Source organism: Myxine glutinosa, chromosome 1, assembly GCF_964187855.1.
Source record: "Myxine glutinosa chromosome 1, kmMyxGlut1.1, whole genome shotgun sequence".
NCBI lineage: Eukaryota > Metazoa > Chordata > Myxini > Myxiniformes > Myxinidae > Myxine > Myxine glutinosa.
This window is the reverse complement of record NC_136261.1, coordinates 144325600-144347991: the sequence shown is the minus strand read 5'-3', so window position 1 is coordinate 144347991 and position 22392 is coordinate 144325600. Positions and strand designations below refer to the sequence as shown.

General features: G+C 41.0%; 1 protein-coding gene across 2 annotated transcripts in view; it reads right to left on the bottom strand.

The window, feature by feature from the left end:
- Positions 1-22392, bottom strand: part of LOC137429199 (trans-1,2-dihydrobenzene-1,2-diol dehydrogenase) — a 68883-nt gene that overhangs the window by 31188 nt on the left and 15303 nt on the right. Inside the window, exon 2 of one of the 2 annotated variants that reach the window (XM_068119189.2) lies at positions 15164-15946. The exons of the other annotated variant lie outside the window; for it this stretch is intronic. Within the exon in view, the coding sequence (XP_067975290.2) occupies positions 15164-15946 (783 nt within the window). Of the gene's footprint in view, positions 1-15163; positions 15947-22392 lie in introns of those variants that run through there. 2 annotated transcript variants of the gene reach the window in all.

Sequence of the window (22392 nt, the reverse complement as noted above, 5' to 3'; positions counted from 1 at the left end):
GCAACAATTGGTAGTCAGGAGTTGGGATTCGAACCTGGGACTAAATTTATTTAGCCCAAATTTTGGACACCAATTGTACTATTGGCCGCAACAATTGGTGTCAGGAGCGAGATTCGGACCTGAAGTGCGCTTAGCGCACTCAAATTACGAGTGGCCAAAATTTTATTTTACACTCTAAATTTAAAAAATCGTGCCATGGATGGTCAAGGCGATCGGGTGCCGGTGGGGGAGATAGAAGGGGTAGAAGCGACCCAGGACCCCAGGGAAATGTATATGGGGGAGAGAGAGGAGGAGAGCAATGAGGATGTGGTCGCAGAGGATTCAGGTGCACAAGATGGCGCCCTCGCGCACGAGGTTTCAGGCGCACAAAATGGCACCTCGCACGAGCGCGCGGTAGCCGCGCCCGCTGTACCACTACCAGCAGGCTTTGATGTGGCGGACTTCGTAGCGCAATTCACCGCGATGCTGAGAATAGAGGGGGACAAATCAAGGGCAGAAATGGGAAGCCAAATGGAGGGAATGGAAAGCAGAATGATAGGAGCAATGAGGGCCAATGGAAAGCAATTGGGAAACCAAATTAAAGAAATTAATGAGGGGTTGGCGAGGGGGCAAGCCGCATATGAGGTGAGGGAAGCCGAGAGGGAGGTTGACCGCAGGTTGAGCGGGAGGGGCACACGGGTGCACGACGAGGTAAAGCGGGTCGAGAAGCGCTGGTTGAGCGAGGCGGAGCAAAGCGCGGGTAATATGACGGGTATAGAGATCGCGACCCGGGGTTTGGAAAAGCCGGCGAACGCTGTGGTAGAGAAAATTTTATTAAAGCCAGCAGTCGTTGAGGTGAATAAAGAAAAACAAGTAGCGGGAATTGAAATTGAAAAGACGACGGAGGTAGCCCAGGAATTGAAGGAAGAAATGGAGCCTGTACAAAGTCCATGTTCACATCACGATGCTGTGCTTAACCCAAATGAAAGTTTGCAGATGTTGGAGCAAAGAAGAAGAAGCCGCCCAGGTGAGTCGTGCTGTGTATTGTGCGGGGAGATTTTGCAGGAGGATGTTTGGCGACAAAAGAATTTTTGCGCGCTTGGGATCGAGAAAGCATCCGGGCGTTGGTGAAGGGTACCCTGTGAGTGGAAATGGCACGCTTGTGAGGAAAAAGTGCGCGCCGAGGAGTGAGTGTGCTGTCGAGAGTGAGAGTGAACGCATGACAGAGTGTGGTAGTAAGAGTGACACGGAGTACGAGTGGGCTGTGGCAGGTAAGAAGGAATGCACATCTGGATTGCGAGAATGCACTCTTGGAATGGTTGAGTGTGCGAGAACGCACACCTGAGTTGGTTGTGGCGCATGTGCGGCAGGGCACATCGGAGCGCGTGAGTGGGTGGATGCAAGAGTGCACCCCCATGAGTGGTACGGAGTGCGTACCGAGGGAGAGTGCGCAAGACGGTGCACGAGGTGTGTTAAGGAAGTGTGCGAACGGCGAGAGTGCGCAAGGGGTTGCGCGAGAGGTGTGGTGTGTAACAGGGAGTGCGGTGGTGGAATGGACGGAGTGTGTGGGATGCACTGGAGGCGCCGAGACTCCGGGTTTTGCGAGTGTGAAAAGGGTCGCGTATGCGTGTAAGCAGGCGAGTAAGGCATCGACGTTAAACGGGGCAGCGTTTAGGGTGACGGATAGCCGACGTGGGCACTCGGGGCGCGGTGTGCTTTGTTGGATGCGAGGCCCAGCGCGGATCGGTGTTGCGTCGCTTCTCTTCGAAGCATCGTTGCCGATTCGGGCCTGGCCCCGCCCCGCACGGTCGAGTCCGGGCCTTGCCGGGCAAGGCGACCGGTCCGGTTCAAGGGCAGGTAAGAAGGGTCGGGACGGCGCCCCCTCATGGGGCCGGCGTTCCGGCCGGGTGAGATCGGGCCTTCGGGCGGGAGACCGGAAGGCTCCGTGCCGCGATGGGCCATAGAATCTCGGGCCGAGCAAACCGCCTCCCTTGAACCGAATGCCGGACGGACTCAACCTGCAGGCGACCAAACCACCCGAATTCATTTCTCGGCTTTGCGAAGCCGAATTTTAATGAGGTAACGACGCACCGAGGCTCAGATATAGCGGACTGTGATGATGATGATAGTGTTTTTGATCCGAAATTTAGAATAGTGAATAGGATTGGCAGAAGTGATTGGCAAAATTTGATGATTGGCAAATGATTGGTAGAATGCTTGTCAGTGATTGGCAAATTTTGATTTGCAGGAAATTGGATGGGCAAAATTAATAGTAGGAGATGCCCGATGTGGTGGGATGGCAACTCTGCCATCCCTCACACAAACGGGGCACATGAGCTATAGTTTTATGGGGTTTTTGGCAGTGTCAGCTCGCCGAGGGAGGGTTAGGATAAAATGATAGGGATCTAGAGAAGATTGACCATAGGTAACTGGAGATTTAAGTAGTGACATTGGACAGGTTGTCGGGGACATAGAGAGATTAGTTTGGATTATAACAACGAGGGAGCGCAATAATATAAGGGGCGACTGGGAAGTGCGAGTTTCAGAGGGGAGTAGGTAGATCAGATGATGACGTGTGTGTGTGTGAGAATCTTGATATCGAGCAAATGAGGAATTGCTAGGCAATGCTCGGGAAGGATGTGTGTGTGAACGTGGGAAAATCTGGGCGCCTGAGGCAATGGTTTGCAGAGTTAGAAGTGTATGGTGAAAAGTGCGATTGTGAGTTGTATTGAGCGTGAAAGTGTATGGAGCAGTGCATGAGGAACAATTGTGGTTGTGCACTGTATTGAATGATTGAAGAAGCCTGGGAGGAAGGAGAGTGCAGGAAGCACCAGGTGTGATGGCACAGGTGTGCAAATACAGGTGTATGGAGAATGGTTGTGTGGAATACATGGAGTCTGGAATATATGGAGTATGGAATGGATGGTGTGGAGTGAGTATGGTGAAAACTGTGGAGTGGAGTGGATGGTGCGAAGGCAGTGGATGGGGAGGATGGACCCCATCACGAATACCCAGGGAGGGTAGTTTAAGAGTTAGGTAGAGGGAGTAGGTAAATTGTGGTTGGATATTGGCATCTGTGGTGCGTGTTGGAAGAATGGTGTTTGGATGGGTGCATTAGTGACGTGGAAATGGCTGGGCGTGTAGCCTGTTAGTGTGTGTAGTTAAATGGGCACTCCGCCACTGTTAGGATGTCGGCCAGGTGAGGCCGCAGGTGGGCTCTGGGAGCCGTTAGAGTTGTGGATGGGGCCCGAGGATCCAGAGGACGGACCCGGGTAGCCCAGTGCCACGGAGGGCACCGAGTGGGGAGAGCGCCAGAGGGCCTTCCCCAGTTAGAGAGGTTAGGGTAAGGAGCAGGTAAGCTCGGAGGTAACTGCAGTGGTGGAGGTGTACAGGTGGGTAGACCTGCTGGGAGAGCCACACGACCCAGTCCTGAAATTGTGCAAAGGCACAGGGAGTTGAACCGGGGGAGTGAGACTGCAAATTGATGAAGCACCACAGTTTGGTCAATGGGAATTGGTTGGTAGAACCCATAGAGTAAGTTGGCCAATGGATTGGCAGGGAAAGACCCCGGGTAGTGTAAAGTGTATTAAAGTCATTTAGAGGATAGTTAGGATTAAGAATCTCCTCGCACCATCTACATCCACTCACTTGAGGTGACAAAACTCCACACCGTGCCATGGTTTGTTGTTTTTATTATTTTTGTGCAAATGTTTGGAATGTGAGACGCATCATGACGTGGGTGTGACATTGTGCGTAATTCCATCTCTTCCTCCTTAGGAGTGACTGATGATGAATTGTGTGATGGCAAATTTTGGATTAATGGGATTGTGACGAATTTGGTATAGGGGAAATATGGGGAAGACGTGACTGTAGCGACGAATTAGTAATGTGTAGATTTTTTGTGTACCCTTGCGCCCTTACCCCTCACTCACTTGTCTTCTCTGTCTTCCTTCCCTGACCCATGGATCGTGCTCTCTGGGCACTGAGGGGAGCGTGCAGGGGGGCCGCGTCGGTGTGCCCGAATCCTCGCAACCAGCTGCCTGCATCCAAGCACCACTTATGGACCACATGTCTGTGGCTGAGTACCACTCATGGACCCCACGGGTTGGGGCATGGCCCCTCGGCTGGGACCGGCCACGATCTTGCTTGCGGATCCGGTGAGGTGGCACCAAGCCCACAGGTGAACCACCCATAGTCGGCCCCTGTGGGCCCCCCTGCACCACTGATGGACCCCATGGGTTGGGGCATGGCCCCTCTGCTGGAACCGGCCATGAAGGCCCGAGATCTTGCTGGCAGACCTTGGTCACAGGGCACCTATGCCACAGGTGAACCACACATAGTCGGCCCTGTGGGCCATAAATAAATAAAAGATGGACGCATTGTGTGCCTTTTTATTATTGCAAATAGGCCGCCAGCAAAGAAGAAAGACAACATCAGGAAGAGAACAATAGCCAGCAGAGGGAGCCGAAGAGCAAGACACCACCAAGGGTTTGTTGTTTTTATTTTTATTCATGAAATGTGATGACTGTGCACCAAAGGGTGCTTTGTGGTGCTTGATGGTGTTTTGTTGCGTTCTTGGTGCTTTCTGGTGCGTCGATGCAGGGCAAACTGTCTCCCCCCCCCCCCCCCCCGAAAAGAAAAATCGCAGGTCCTGGGTTGCAGTGTAAATACAATCAGCGTCACTTGCAAATAATGCTCCCCACCGTACATGTTTAGTTTGAAAACCATTCCGCAATTTGGTTATCCTGTGGGTGTGAATCTGTTAGGTAGGGTGCAATGCAGCAGAGGGACATACTTATTTGTGTTTTAAAACTGTCACACTCAGGGTCAGGTTAATTGTAGAGGGAATTACACCTACGTGCCACACTAACTTAAAGTTTTATAGGCCCGGGACATGCCTGGAGGATGAGGGTGCAGTGTTGCGGATTTGAGAATCCTGTAATTGTTGTAAATATCACCCTCTGTAAATAGTGTAATGATCCTTGTAAATACCTCCGTTAAGTGTAAAGATCAAAGGTCGTCCCCTTAGTTAATCCATCGCATGCACGTAGAAAATCATATACCCTTCTGAATAGTTATTTCCTTATTATGTGTATTAGTTTAAGGCTGTGTTTCCCATTAATTGACTGCATTGCACCAAATGACATAAGATAGGTCCCCTTCAAGGATTGCATTTCCCAGCCAAACGCTCCCTCTCTGTGCAAAACCGCTGGACAAGCGTGGGGTGCGCGCCCTCTCAACTGGGCCTGGTTTGGAAGCAGCTTTCACCGTCATAGTGTATATGTGCTCCATGCTCTGTTTGGACAAGAAGGGCGGGGTCGCCGAGAAGAGACAAGCCCGTGGCTCGCCACGGGGGGCGGGGCTGTTCACCTCCATGCCCAAGTAAGGCTACAAGCCCGTGGCTCGCCACGGGGGGCGGGAGTAGATGATAAATGTTGTTCCCTTGGACAGCCCCAAATCTCCATTCACTTACATGTAAATTTTCCTCTCACCATCACTTTTCTTCATTTCCCCTTAACACCTCTATTCCTGACCCCCTTGGTCTTATGGGCCTTTTACTCTTACTATCAATGATCATTGTTGTTTAGTAGGCCACTGAAACAATGATCCTACAAATATTTGTTTATGTGTAGGAAATAATTTAATTCTCCTACAACTCTTTTCACCATCTAATATATTATTAAAGAAGAGGTTTGAGTTTGGTTCTTTTTCAAGATATTTTAACTGAGCTCTGATAAAATGATAAACCTCCCTCAATGTTCTTGCTTGACCTCCTCCTCTCCCACACACCATTTTTAAATTAAAGTATATATTTTCCTGATAACCATCAAAGTTTTCCGTCCACTCAAAAATATTTCCATCTTTTTCACCCAACTCACCAGTATTTAAATTAATTCTCTTATTTGTTTTGTGAACTTTTTTACCAGTTGCCTTTTCAATAAGTCTTATTTGATATTTTTCACATTCATTATGTTTTCCATTTATATACCAAGGTTGATTACACCTCCACTCTTTAGTCTGGTTGATACTTGGTTCTATCATTTATGTAATAGTAAAAAAGGCGGCGGTAGCCCGTTAAATTCCCTAACCCCCTTTTTAACTTATCACTTATATACCTATATAACCATAAGGGAGACGATCAATTCCATTTTCTAAAATAAACCTCTTATCATCAAAAGCCCCCAATGCTTTCTTATTCACCTCTTCTGAATATAATTGATGTTTATAACTTCTTATTCCATTAATCTTTCTAAACTCTTCTTTCTTTGTTGTTAAACAGTTATAATAATGCTTAAAGTTTATTGTTTCTTTAATAACATTTTTCTTTACACCTTTTAACTTCTTATCAGTCTTTTCAACATTATTCACAATGTAGGGGAAGGCGGGGCAAGTTGAGCATAGGGGTAAGTTGGGCCACCACCAGCCAGTTATGAATGAGTCAGACTTTGTGGTGGCGCCATCTATAGATGCCCCATTGCATAACTCCAAATTCTGCCATATTGTTTTCTAAATTGAAACAGAAACCAGTGTTGCAGAGGGAAAAATCCAATTTTCAGCCATAAAAGTAAAAAGGTGTAAAACAGGTAAGTTCACGTTTCTTCCATATGCAGCATAGATATAATATGGATATCAGATGACAATTGTTAGTCCAGGTATGTGTCTCCATTCTTGTCATAGACTTTAATACGATGGATGCATAGAATATGTGTGTATGTGGAGACATCTCAGAAAGTTCAGACTGGGGTAAGTTGAGCCAGAACATACGGGGCAAGTTGAGCCATGGCTCAACTTGCCCCGTAGGGTCTGGCTCAACTTGCCAACTCATGTTGGTGGAGATAATAATAATTAGCATTTATAATGCACTTTTCCCCAAAGGCTCAAAGCGCTTACAGAATACCATATTATTACCCTGGTCATTGGATACATTGCGAGCCTGCACCACACTGGGTGTACCATCTCCACTCCCCGGGGAGCATTCCTTGCCGTGCTGCCATTTCAAGTGCTCCGAGCAAAGCTCGGGCAAATGTGCTGGCAAATCAAGATTTGTGCATTACATTGCTCGGGTTGATGTACTGAATGGAGAGGAATTTCAGTTTGAAGGTGTCTTCCTGCAGAAGGTTGCTGGAAAAGTTGGATCTGACAACCCAGTGTTTGTTCCAAACCCAAAGGATGAAGCAGGATTTGAACTGGAAGACATCGGGCGTAAGCTGCCACAGCCTAAGTGCGTTGGCAGTTCTGCCCGTTGTTCTGGACAGCTTGTGTTCAATTGTGACTCGTCAATTTGGCAGCTTAATTGACTTGATTTCTGACATGTTTTAGTTTTAGTTCCAGATCCAAATTATGAAGCTGGCATTGATGAGCAAGATATTGTGCCTTAATTGCCTGCCACAGACTGACTGTTGGCCTTTCTGGGTGTATTTGGGACACTTTTGTTTTATTGTGACTTAAAACTGTGGCAGCTGTTTTCAACTCAATCCAGCTGCCACATCGAATTATAACCATGAACACAAGGCACATGTAAATATTTCGTTCAGTGTTGTAACAAGTACATTAAATATTTTTCAGGCAGACCAATTTTTGTACTTCAGTTATCTTTATTTGGGGCAATGATCAACTATTTTGGATACTTTTTGTTTAATTGTGACTTGAAACTGTGACAGGTGGATTGAGTTGACTTTTCTTACCACAGTTGACAATCTTGTTTTTCTTTGAGAGTGACTCAATTTGTTCGTAACTGATTACTATAACCATGACCACAAGGTAATCATTTCGTTCAGTGTTGTAGAACTTTACAACATTAAATATTTTCCTGGCAAAACAATGGTTTTCTACTTTAGTTATCTTTATTTGGGGCAATGATCAACTTACCCCTATGTGGTACAACTTACCCCAGAGGTTGGATCAACTTACCCCTCAGGCGGGGCAAGTTGAGCCATTTGGCCTCCGTTTTTTCAAAGGTCACAGTGACTTTCAGTGTGGGGATAGAAAGTAAGAACTAGCTACAAAATGTTTCCCAAGGATTAAATTAGAAGGCAAGATACTCATTTGTGCAAGATCATCAGTAAGTTCAGTCCTAACATTCCAATAACAAAAACTGGCTCAACTTGCCCTGCCTTCCCCTATTTATAAGCATAAGCCTTTGACCTCAATCCCACAAATTCACTCATAACATTTCCTCCTAATTCATCCTTGAACTTTCCAATCACCTTTTTATTTTTAGAAGAGAACAACTCACTCTCTGGACTATAATTACTAGTGTCATAGATATTAATGTCCCTTTTCATGTCTGAATAAACATCGTTAGTATTAATTTTCAAAATAAAACTATCTGTATCCATATAAAGTAGATGAACATCATTTTGATATTTCTTCCTCAAGTTATTATAAAAATAATCATACATTAATGACTTTGATAAATCAAGAATTGATGTTCCAATATAAATAGGTTTGTCCATTTCAATACTCTCTTTAATCAAATGGATCGCACAAAAGTTCTCAGTCAAGACCTCAGCTCTAGTAAAACTCGGTCTATTAATTAATTTTGATGCTTGTTCCCAAGATGTTGATAGTCTGATATTTTGTCTTTTCCTCACATTCTCCATGGTCTTACCAAAGACTGCATTATTCATCAATTTATAAAAGTCTTTCTCAAAATCTGTTTTTGACTCTGTTCTTCTTTGTGTATTAAAATCAATATACTCCTTTAGCCAATGACTTTGATTGAACTTTAGAACCCGATGGATCTTCTCTACTCTTAGACCTTTTGATAAATATTGTCGCAAATTTCTTTGGTGTAGAACATAATTTTTCTTGTTATATAATGTAGTAAGTAATTTTTCTGTTGATTCACCTATATCAAACGATTGTTGATTATAATCACTCAACCATTCTTTCTTTGGACTTTCTTTCTCACAAGCAAATGGAAGATCTTTATGTTTGATATGAAGTTCTTCAGGATATTTTAAATTGACCTCAAAATAATAACCAACCTTTGAATCATCCAATTCTTTTTGTGTAGAGATACATACATCTTGTAAAACCTTTTTGTAGTCTTTTTCCTTTACCCATCTAAGTTTTCCATAAGGAAGAGCTTGAGACATTGCCCAGCCATACAAGTTGTTTGCGTCATAGTACATCAAGTAAGAACTCTCTTTCGTTGAATCATAATTTGGAAGATATTTGTTATTTGCTTTTGCGTATCTGCTCGAGCAGACTTGTGAAATTCCACCTCTTTTTGCCTTTTCAATCATCAAAAGCATATCAACATCGGGTATCAAATCCAAAGCTTGTTTTGTGATTTTCAACATCGCGCTCCAAGCCAATCCAGGTGCTGTGTAGTAGTGAGCAGGATCCAATCCATATCCAGTGCGACAAACAGATCTAAAGGCTTTAAATACATCGGCCAATAAAAGCACATCAGTTTTGAGATACAAATCGTGATACTCGCCAAGATTCTTGATGTTATATTTTTCGCAAACATTTTGTGCATGTACATAATCTTTATCAGATATATGACTGTTGTTTAATTTGTTATAGAAATTTTCTTTTAAAGGAAGTTGTGTTTCATTGAATCTCTCAAATGAGTCCATATAGTCATAGGGGTAAATTCCCTTTTGTGTTAGTAAATCTTCATCTGAAAAATACTCTGAAAGACATGGAAACTCTTTTAGATTTTGAACCAAGTTAGCCAATGGACTTGCCATGAATTTAAATGTATCAAGAAATCTGATATGAGTAATAGGAGATGTGTGAATTGTTTTTGTGAATGAAATGTATTTCTGATCCGTGTTAGGAATTGCTGAAATGTGTCCAGATGTCTTTTAAAGTTCATTAATAAATAGATGCGTATCATAATGAGCGTTGTTATGAAGAAAGACGGGAATGAAAGAGGGGAGTTTATAATTAATATTACAACTTTGATGAGCCGGACCTCTATATTTACCAGTGAGATGACAATGATCTCTAACCTTTAAACCTTTACCAATTTTTTCCTCACAAATATGACAGACATTGTTTTTTCTAAATTCCCTTTTCTCCTCACTCGTCAAGGACATTGGTTTATTGGTTTCTCTCATTATCTTGGTTAATCGGACACAGTCTTTTTCTAGTCGTTTCACAAACTCCTCTGGGGTATTTGAGCCTCTATACTCCTCTAACTTGTGATATTTATCACCAACGGATGATTTGATATAATAACAAAAACCGCAAGGAGTATGTTTTTGATATTTATTTGTGTATGATTCTTTTGGATCTGGAGAAGCAGTATCTATTTTTTCTAGAATACTTTCGAAATCAGCATATATAACAAATGGATGTTTTATTGTTTTATTTTCATCTTTGAAAGTGATCTTTGAGCCTTCTTTAGGCATATTGATTACCGTTGATTTATGATCACCACAATAATTTGAATGTTTATCTAATCTTTCTTGTGTATGGAAGAAGTTAAGACAACACAAACAAATATATATTTTATTTGTTCTTTTACATAATTGTGGTTTTATTAATTTAGCAATATCTTTGATGTATGTATAATGTGAATTTTCCTCTGAATTAAAAAAAAGAAGATTAATATGAGTTTGTTTACAATTGTCAGAAAGCTTTAAAACCTGAATGTTGTTTGTTTCTGTTAGACCATAAACATTAACTGATAAATTATTCATCTTTTCAAATTTAGGAATATCATTTAAAGCCATAGGAAACTTTAGATCTTTCGTATTTAATGTATTCTCATATTTTTTATAATGAGATACTCTTTCATCATGAAAATATGGAGGATGTAAGTGTGCTAGAATAGACCAGAGAAAACATTTATTGTCTTTATTTTTGATATTGATAACTGCTTTTCTATTTTTGATAACACTGGGTAAATCAATGTAAGAAGAAGCTTTTGGAGGATCTGATTTAAGAATATGAATGTCTATGTAAATAATTTTTCCAATATTGAATCCACTTCCTACGATTGAATTATCCACATCTTGCTGTTGTTTAATAAGTTCATCAGAGCCTCCTGATGTTTTAAAATCTTGATATGAAGATATAAAGTGTGGCTCAGTTCTCATGTAGGGTGTATCTATAACTCCTTCGTCCTTTGTCATTTCTAATTTTACTCCCATATAAAATTTAAGTGGTTTCATTTCTTTTAGTGTTTTTTCAATCAACGTTTGAACAGCAGGTTTAACTATTTCTACAGCATCAACTATAGACTCTGGTTCAGGAGGTTTGAAGTTAAAGACTCTTATTTTAATATGTCCTTTGAATGCACCATCAGAGTTTTTAGTTGTGATAAAATTTGATAAATGTAGATTTGTTTTAAGATGTCTTTCGAAGCCTTTCTTGAGGATATTTTTATGACAGACAGAACAGTGTTTTGTTTCCTTCTGAATAGGAGCTAGTAGGTGAAGTAGATTAAATGTGTGTTTGTTAGTTTTAAGGTGTCTTTTGTATTGTTTATATTTTTGTTCACAAACGTCACAATACGTTGCTTTGATCATATTTATATAGTAAAATTATACTTAAAACAAAGTGCTTTTTTTAGAGGCTTTTTAAAGATGAAACTGTGCTTAAAGTAAAACACTTATAGTAGAAACTGTGCTTCGAAGAAAGTGCCTTTTTACAGGCTTTTTATATATATGAAACTATACTTAAAGTAAAACACCTTTTTACAGGTATACTAAAAGTAAAGCGCTTTTTAATCACAAAATTCAACACTAAAATCATCATCATCACTATCATCTAAGTTCAATGAGAACACTATCATTTGTGTACACTGAATTATCATCACTAAAATCACTATCACTATCACTATCACTCATTGATTCACTATCATCATCAATAAAACTACTCTCATAACTATCATTTGAACACAAACTATGAGTATCATAACTATCTTTAGATCCTAGACTCTCAGTATCATATTCATATCCTAGACTCTCAGAGTATTGACTGACAATATCACTCATTTACATAGCATTAAACTTCCATCAATATCTATATATTTTCTTTCATTAGAACTAATAACCACAATATTTTTTACATTAAATGTTATTTTCAAATAATCTCTAATAATCAGGGTACGGAATGATAGTTCACCACTAATATTCATATTATTAATTTCACCCACATCTTTGGGTCTATTAAAGAATATACAAATGTTTCCTCTAGAATTGTTGATGGTCTTATCATTCATTTTCAAAGCTTCTTTATCAATGATCTTTTCAAGCTTTGAGTAAATTGCCAGTAGTAGTGGAGAAACTTTTGTCAAATTTACTTTAATAGAGTTATTAATTAACATAGCTTGTCCCATAAATTTAATAAAAGGACACATGTTATTCTCCATAACTGGTTTAATCCAAAAATTTCCATATTTATCTTTGTTCAATTTAACATCTTTGACATATTTTTCTGCTGGTACCGAAGTAGAGATCGATTGAAATTTGTCTTTTGTGTTTTGAAACATTGTATTTATTAGCTAATAAACTTGCGTTTAGTTTAAGTAAACATTTACTATATAAATATGATAGAAGGATATTTAGAATTTCCAGACTCTCCATATGATAAATTAGAGAATTGTCCAGCTTGTGATAGAATAGGGCTTAATAATGAGGGTTCATATAAACAATGTATTTTCTGTGATTTAATTTTAATTAATAATAATAAATAAATAAAAATATATATAACTCTTAAATTAGAACCAAAAATGAATTACTTTACAAGATTAATAAGAGAGATGAATGTTAAGTATTGTGATGATAATACACCATTTCTTTCAAGGGAAGAGACTATTTGTATTGAGGAAATGTATAAGGGTTTAATGATATTTATTATTCAAAATAATTTTAATGGAAATGTTGATACAAGATACTACATAAATAAAATAATGAATTATTTTGAAATTAAACCCGAACTCAGGATAAAATATAGAGTTTCTAAAATAGCTCAAAAAAAGTTTGATGACTTGTTTTCCAAATATATAAATGAATGATTTTTTACCCGTTTGGGAAAATAAGATAAAATTTAATGACCATAAAAACATTCCAAATTCATTGAGATGTCTAATAGTTGGTTCAAGCGGATGTGGAAAAACCTGTTCACTTTTAAGGATGCTCCTTGGCCCTAATTTTTTAGTTATGATAATTTCATAATTTTTACAAAGTCAAGTTTTCAACCCGAGTATCAACTACTCTCACAGGGTTTTAATGCGGGTCTTAAAAAGGAAGACATTATCGGTTTATTTAAACTTCAAAACAAACTAAATGATTATAATATTGAAGATATAATACAATTATTTTGTGATACACAGAAATCAAAATCGAAACCAAAACCCATAACTTGTATTCTCAGTGATAATACGGATGATATACCTTCACCTCAAGATTTAGATAAATCAAAAAAGAACCTCGTTATCTTTGATGATTGTGTAAATGAGAGAAACCAAACAGTAATGGATAGCTACTATACAAGAGGGAGACATTCTTCTTGTATAGTAAGGGCATTTTATGAGATATTTCACAAATCTGTTAACTAAATTGTTACCAAAAAATTTCTTCACCAATATGTTTGTAAAGGTGTGTAATAACATGTGTTAAAATGTTGAAGTTCAACTCCCGTGGGAAACCCAGAAAAAAAAGCTGTTGAATTCGGGTACCGAAAAATTATTTTCAAGAATTTTTATTTTTATTTTAATCGGCCCTTAAGTAACTTATGAGGGGTCAAATAAGGGTTTTTCATGATTCTGAGTTGATTGTTAACATTTATATTTTCCATTTTACATTTACACACAAAGTAGCTTTTATTTCACATACATATATAATACTCAAGAGTTATTTTTCATTCACAATGTCAGAAGTTTCAACAGTCATTGTCTATGTCTTCTTCAGACTCAACAACATCATGACTACAGTTTCTGCATGTAATGCCATTACAGACTCCACAGGCCGAGATGCACGTGACCCCATTCTTCTTGCAGCTGCATCGCAGGTTGCTGCAATCTCCATGACGATTACAGCTCGTGAACTGCAATAGCTCCTCAGGAGCCCTGGGGTCCAGTGTTGGAACTGGCTCATACCCATGCACACCTAATTACTTCGCTGCCCAGAGTGTGTCACCTGGAGTGAGGAGTGGCTGATCATTAGCCAGGGAGGAGGAAAGCTCAGCGAGGGGGAGAAACATGATCGCGTTCGTTCCTATCTGTTTCCTGTTCGTAAATGGAATAATCTTTACTTCAGTTCCTCTCAGGATCTTAGCTTTGTCGAGTGCCTTCAACTTCACCCGGGGGAAAGCTGCTGTTGTCTGTGGATCTGGCAAAGGTGGTGCCGGAGAGGTGACTTCGATCCAACCCATTGAGTGAAAGGGAGTGTTTCCGTGAATAGAGACAATGTTTAAATCTATATTGTCTCCAACAAACTGAGTGACTGCATTGTTTGTTTCCCCAACCTCCATAAAGACCACCTGATCATTACTTGACAATTCACTTTCACTGGCTGGCACTTTGGCTGTCATCACTGATTGATCCTCAAGCGCAGCATCAACCGCAACCTCATCATTGATCTGTTCATCGGTTTCCTCCACAATGGTGTCAAGAGTGCCAGAAGTATCTGGAACATCATCTCCACTCCTACTATTAAGGAAGCAGTATTTGTAGTTTTGTGTCTCCGTGTAAGACTCAGTGTATCCCAGCCGGTGGAACTTGTTGAGCATCCATTTTGACCCAAATCTATGATCAAGTTGTATGGCAAGCCCCATTTGGTGTGGCAATACTCCAGACCGAGGTCGACAGGCCTTAATAAAATTCTGCCCCCAAACGGCAACTCTTTCGTCCGTCTTGACAATCGGTCTCAAGAACATCTGAAGGCTTGCAGGAACAAGTGTCAGCTGACTATCGATGTCAGTCATACTGTGTGTGGTGGGGTATGACTTTGGACCTAAATCAATCAAGGCAATATCATTGGATATGAACTTGAGTGCCGTCTTTATGATCTGAGTCTTCTCATCTCCATGGTCAAGATTAGCATGATGCGCTCGCAGAATATTGTCGGTGCCATCTTTGAGACAGAGTACATCTGCCCTTCTTTCCTGTGTTGTGAAATACAAGGTGTCTTCGTATTTCTCTAGAAGTTTTATCTTTAGCCAATGCTTTGAATAAGAAAGGCTCTTCTCTGGTGACTGATCAAACTCCTGCAGCTTTTCATGGACTTGGTCCATGTCCATTACCCCCATGCTCTAATTCTGAGTCTAACCATTCGCAGAATTCAATAAAAACTGCCTCTCGCTCCTCATCAATACTCCTCTGTCCTCTCTTCCTTTTTCCTTCCTCATCAGTCTTGGACAAACTGTCACCTCTCGCAAACATAAGTTTGCATCGCAAATGGTACAGTGTTTCTTCTGCTACCAAGTCGTTGATCCCTTCCAGGCGTCCAGTGACTTCAGTGCCCCAGTCATCCCCGCGACTCCGTGCTGTCTTCAGCAAGCTTGCCTTCAGTGTATCTGCAGTCAAATTATCTGGCACTCTGTATTTCTTTCTAGCTTGTGCTGGATTATTTTTGTAGAGCTGGGCTGGTTGGTTGCAAAGAATGCATACATCCTTATACAGGAGGTCAACTGACTGTGATCTTCTCGAACTGCAGCCAGTTGATGAACTGAACTCACAAGTAGTGCGTCTTCTCTTCAACTTTGATGACTCTTTCTCTGCCTTTGATGCTTGAGCTGACTTCTTGGTGGTTGCAACAAAGTTGTTGTACAGATCATTTTTACACTTCTGGTGGTACCTCAGTTTTCCTTCCTTTTGAGCCTCCTTCATACGTTCCACCACAGTAACATTTTCGACAGTTTCTGCTTGTTTCAATAAAGTTGAGTATCCCTTTGGAGTTGCCTGTATGAGCCTTTCAGCTGGTGTATCCGAGCGTGCACAGATGAAGCAATTGAGCACAGGTGGAGTAACGTCTTCATCCATATTGCTAGACTCCATGTCCTGCAAAGTAGAAAATGAGATATATTTAGAAATTATTTTTCCACAAAGGAGTGTCTGTGGTGAAATATAAATGTTAACAATCAACTCAGAATCATGAAAAACCCTTATTTGGCCCCTCATAAGTTACTTAAGGGCCGATTTAAAAAAATAAAAATTCTCGAAAATAATTTTTCGGTACCCGAATTCAACAGCTTTTTTTCTGGGTTTCCCACGGGAGTTGACCTTCAACATTTTAACACATGTTATTACACACCTTTGCAAACATATTGGTGAAGAAATGTTTTGGTAACAATTTAGTTAACAGATTTTCATATGTTTCCCTTACTATGTAATTGTATTTATCTTAGTCAGTCATATTTTCAACTCCCTCGGCGCTCAATAAGAAACAATGCCAATACTTTTATTTTATTTAAGTTAAATTCAATAGATGTAAATAATTTTTGGAGAGATAATTGCTCTACGTTATGTAGTAAAACAGAATTTGAAAATTATATGAAACTGCATCTCCTTCCTCTCTTTCTTCCAACGCAAAATTGACAACATCTACAACAGCTTGACGACCGCCACACCCGCTCCCCCTCCAACCACCTGCCCCCCCCTTGTCCTGCCATCCCCTGTCTCGGTTCTCCCCAATCTCCCCTACTGACCTCTCTGAACTCCTCATAGGAATGAAAACTGCCACCTGCACTCTTGACCCCATCCCCTCCAGCTTTGTCAAGGCCTCCCTCCCTGCTCTCTCTCCACTTATCATTGCAACACTAAACTCCTCCCTGTCTACAGGCATCGTCCCACCTTCCCTCAAAATTGCTGCTGTTACCCCCATTCTAAAAAAACCGGTCTAAACCCTGACACCCTAAACAACTTCAGACCCATCTCCAACCTACCCTTTCTGTCAAAAGTTTTGGAACGCGCTGTAGCCACTCAACTCAAACATCATCTCTCTGCCAATAACCTGTATGAAACATTCCAATCTGGATTCCGCTCCAACCACAGTACTGAAACTGCTCTCCTCAAAATCACAAACGACCTTCTCCTCTCCTCTGACGCTGGCAACCTCAACATTCTCGTCCTCCTCGACCTCAGCGCTGCCTTTGACACCATCGATCACACGATCCTCCTCACCCGACTTGAATCCACCTTTAACGTTACCGGCACTGCCCTCTCTTGGATTAAATCATACCTCTCTGACAGACGCCAGTTCATCTCCATCAATAACTGCAAATCCCCCACTGCTCCCCTCCCCCAAGGTGTCCTCCAAGGTTCAGTTCTTGGCCCCCTCCTCTTCATCCTTTACCTGTCCCCCCTCGGTCACTTAATCCGCCGTCATGGTCTCCAATTCCACTGCTTCGCCGATGACATCCAGCTTTTCATCTCCACCAAGTCCATCTCCACCGCCACCCACTCTATCCTGACAAACTGCATCACTGAAATAAAATCCTGGCTTCAAATCAACTTCCTCAAGCTTAACTGTGATAAATCTGAAATAATCATCATTGGCCCAAAAACGCTCACAAAATCCACCCATAACTTTGCCCTCAACATCGACGGTATCCCAGTATCCACCTCCCCTCACATCCGGAATCTTGGCGTCATCTTTGACCAAACCCTTTCCTTCGACAAATACACTAAACAGATCACAAAGTCAGCCTTCTTTCACCTGAAAAACATTGCCCGTCTCCGCTCATCCCTCTCCTCCACGGCTGCAGAAACCCTCATCCACGCCTTCATCACCTCCCGTCTGGACTACTGCAATAGCGTCCTCTATGGTTCACCCTCAAAAATCACCAATAAACTCCAATACATTCAGAACTCCGCTGCCCGTCTACTCACCCATTCCCGGACCCGTGACCACATCACCCCCGTCCTTTACAAGCTTCACTGGCTCCCCATCCCCCAGATAATCCAGTACAAAATCCTCCTCTTGACATACAAAGCCCTCCATAACCTGGCCCCATCCTACCTGGCTGACCTCCTCTCCAGACACACTCCCACCCGCAACCTCCGCTCTGCTGGTACCAACCTCCTGACCCCCTCCATCCGGACCAAATTCAGATCCTGGGGGGACAGGGCCTTCTCCATCGCTGCTCCCACCCTCTGGAACTCACTACCTCACACCATCAGAGACTCCTCCTCACTCACCACATTCAAAACATCACTAAAGACCCACCTGTTCAACACTGCATTCAACATTCAACCCACAGCATCTAACCCCTGACTATCTCTTCTCCTTCTCCCTCCTTTTGCTTTAAATATTTCCCTATTGATTCTTGTCTTTTTGCAATTGTTGTTTTCATGTATTGTTATGCATTATGTTTTCCACTCTGTCAAAGCGCCTTTGGGCTTCTGGAAAAGCGCTATACAAAATAAATGAATTATTATTATTATTATTATATGAAACACACGATTGGAAAATATAAATATATTGTTGTGAAACAAGTGGAAGGAATGTATGGAATGTATGGAGACAAAAGGTCTGAAGGTGAATATCGGAAAGACGAAGGTGATGGCAAGTGGTAAAGCATGTGGTGAGGTGGAAAGAACTGGGAAGTGGCCCTGTGCTGTGTGTCGGAAGGGTGTCGGAGTGAACTCCATTCAATGTACAATGTGCGCTGAGTGGGTTCATCAAAAATGTAGTGGTCTGAGAGGGTCATTAACCAGTGTGGCAGCTACATTCAAATGTAAGGTGTGCACAGAGGGAGCTGCAGATGGAGGAAATGTTGAGTTGGATCTTGGAGATGGCGTGAAGCTGGAAGGTGTGAAAACATTTTGCTACCTCGGAGACATGCTGAATGGAGAAGGTGGATCAGACTCGGCAACGGTTGCTCGAGTGAGATGTGCATGGAAGAAGTTTCGGGAACTGGGTGGCGTGCTGATGATGAGGGAGTGTCGTTGAAGCTGAAGGGAAAGGTGTATGCTGCATGTGTGAGAAGTGTTATGATTTATGGGAGCGAGACATGGGTAATAAACGTAGAGCAGCAACGAAGGTTGGAAAGGGTGGAAATGCTAATGGTTCGGTGGATGTGTGGAGTATCGTTGAGAGAGAGGAAGACAAATGATGAATTGCGAAAGATGATGGGAATAGAGCCTGTGATTGATGCTGTGTAGAGGAACAGGTTGAGATGGTTTGGTCATGTGTTGAGGAAGGATGAAAGTGACTGGTTGAGAAGAGTGATGGAAATGAATGTAGAAGGAAGCAGAGGACGGGGAAGACCGAAAAAGACTTGGCTAAAGATGGTGGAAGAAGAAATGCGGGCAAGGGGGTTAACAAGGAAAGATGCAGAAAATAGGGCAAAATGGAGAAGATTGTCATGGGGACCGCAAGGCTAACCCCCGCTCTAGCAGGGAAAATGGCCTTTAAAATGCATGTTGTTGTTGTTGTTGTGAAACAAGATGAGATACGAACTGATATTTTACACACATAAATGACAACTATTATTATTAATCTTGTGGGTAAATCTGCTTCAGGAAAGAACTTTCATAAATCTAAACTCGTGAATAGTAAAAATGAAAAGATTGTAAGTTTTTTTTAAAAACACCCTATGATTCGTTTTGTAAGTACTACAACCAGGGCAATGCGACCAGGAGAAGTAGAAGGGAAAGATTATTACTACATTTCAATGGAGAAACATATGCGATTGAGGAACGAAGGTCAAATATTTGAGGAGGTCTCTCTTGGTTCTACAAAATATTCACATTGTAAGAGTGAGTTAAATAAAGTAAAATCTAACGGTCTTGGGATTTTAGAAACGAATCCTGAAGGAATGAGACAAATTATTAAACATTTGTGTGGTGATGGAGTTAAGATTTTATCATTCGGTTTTGATATCGATGAGGAGACTCAACGCAAATGTATGAAAAGCAGAGATACAAGTATTAGTGAAGAAGAAATAACAACTCGTATTAATACCAATAAAGAATTTGATGAAATATTTAAAGAAAAGGATTTATTTCAACACATTTACTATAATGACGAAGAAAAGGAAAATTTTCCCATTGACCTTTACAATTCATTAAATGATATTTTTCAATAAATAAATACAGAAGATGAATACCGAAGAAAGAGCAAGAAAGTTTAAAGAACATCAAGAGTTGGTTTCAAAAGTTGTAAAGCAACAGGAAGAGATAAAGAAGAAACGGAGACAGAAACTAACTGGTGAAGAAGCCTTTGAAAGAAACAAGAGAAATTTTTAAAACCACTTTAAAAAACTCAAACGATTTCACCTACAGTTCCCACAGTAGAATTTACTCCAAAAAAACTTCAAATGCTCAAAGATTTAGTCAAATGACGGAGCAAGAACTTGGAGAATTAGAATATTCTCCCCTATGGGCCGGATACTGTTCTCCGGAGAATACTGTTCTCCCCTATGGGCCGGTGCTCCTGCCTCACACCTAGCTCGGCTTCACGCTGTTGAAACCAAAGCTTTCAGAATTATTGGAATCTCCCGCGATGAAGCTATCTCTGAGGGCCTTTCACTCACTCACCGCAGGCAGGTAGGTGGTCTTTCTGTCTTCTACCGACTCCTCTCCGGCCTTGCACCCCCAGCTCTCTCTGTGCTCTGTCCCCCAAATATTCCTACAGGTCGCACAAGATCTGCCAGCAACCCTCTGATGGTTAAACTGCCGAAATCTCGGCTCTCTGCTCACCTTCACTCTTTCATTCCTCTTTTCTCCCGCCTCTGGAACAAACTCCCTCACTCCCTTCAATCCCACTCCTCCCTCCAGGTCTTTAAAACAGCTGTTCACCACCATCTCTTATCTTCCCCCATCCAAAACCTTGATCTTTTCTACCCCCGCTAATTCACCCCAGATCCACCTTGTTTGAAATTCCAACTTCTTTCCTGGAAGTCCTGGCAGTGTCCATATGTTTTATACCTCTCCCACCACCCCCTTCCCATGCCCCCCCCCCCCAAAGCCCTCGCCCTCTCTCAGATCTCTCGATGTCTCCATGTCTCCATGTCTCTCGGTCCCTGCTCTCAAATGTTGTGTTTGTGTCCTTCCCCCTCTCTCCCCATCTTGTCTACTGCTCCCGATGTTATATGTTTTATGTGTCGGTTTGTCTTTCTGTGTGATTAATGTTCGCTCTTTCACGAGCCTCGATCTTGTATACAAAAAAAAAAAAAAAAAAAAAAAAAAAAAAATGATGATGAAGGATTATTTCGGAAACTTGAGGAGGTAAATCAACCACCTAATTATGTTGTGGAAGCTCTTCAAAACAATGAATATTTGGCGGGTTCAAAAACCAGAGCAGGTCTCATTCCAACAGAAGAACCAGCATAGTTCCATCTTGTGAAAGAAAAGTTATTGATATTTAATGATAAATTGGTGTTCTTAAGTTCTGCTCAACCAAATGTTGAATTAACTCCAAGATTAATGTTTCTTCTAACAAACTCCGGATTCAGCGGTTCAAAATATTTTGATGAACCACTTGATATGGAAAATGCGGAAGATAGGGTATATATTGATTTACTAAACTCACTTGATTATGGAGTTTCTGTTGCCGGTAAAAGTAAGAAGAATGAGAAGGAGAAACATATTATTGATGCTTTCAGTAAGCTTGGTTCGGGTGTTAGCTTTCTTCCAAATGACCCATCACAATTAGTTAATAGGTTATTATTGTTGTTAGGTAGTAAGAAGGCTGGAAAAAACAATTGTTTTAATGAAGCATCCGCCATTTTAGATCAGTTGATGAATATGAAAATAATTAATAAATGTCAATACAAAGACATTTTATTAGATATTAAATAAGATGAGAAGCACAATTCTTAGTTTTAATTTCACAACGAGTGATTACACAGCTTCATTCCCTTACCCACTACAACTTGACCCCACAAAAGAATATGAGGCTTCTTTGTTGTCAATGGAGACTTACAATACACTTTTTAATATCACAGAGAAAAACAACAAGTTTAGTTATAATCCAGGAAGTGGGTACAAAACTATAACAGTTTCACCCGGAGCTTACGAGATTTCTCAAATATCTTCTGAAGTCTCTCGCCTTATGAAAGAAAAAGGTGATGAACCAAAAAATATTGTAATAGATATTCAAAAACACACTTCAAAATCAACTATTAAACTTAAAAATAATTATAAAGTTGATTTCACGATTGAAAAATCGTTTAGAGAGCTATTGGGTTTCTCTTCAAAAAAGATTGAAACTAACGGAACGTTTTACAGTGATAATGTCATTCAAATATCCTCCGGTATAAATTCAGTATTAATTCATTGTGATTTGATTGATGGTGCTTATAACGATGGAATAAGAACAAATACAATATTTTCATTCAGCGCATACTCAACCCCGATTGGTTATAAATTTAATATGGAACCAAAAAATCTTGTCTATGAGACCCCACAATTTTCCTGTGTCAGGAGAAACCATATACAGAGTAAGTTTTAGGATAACCGATCAAGATAATCGTATGATCTCCTTTAATGAAGAAATTATA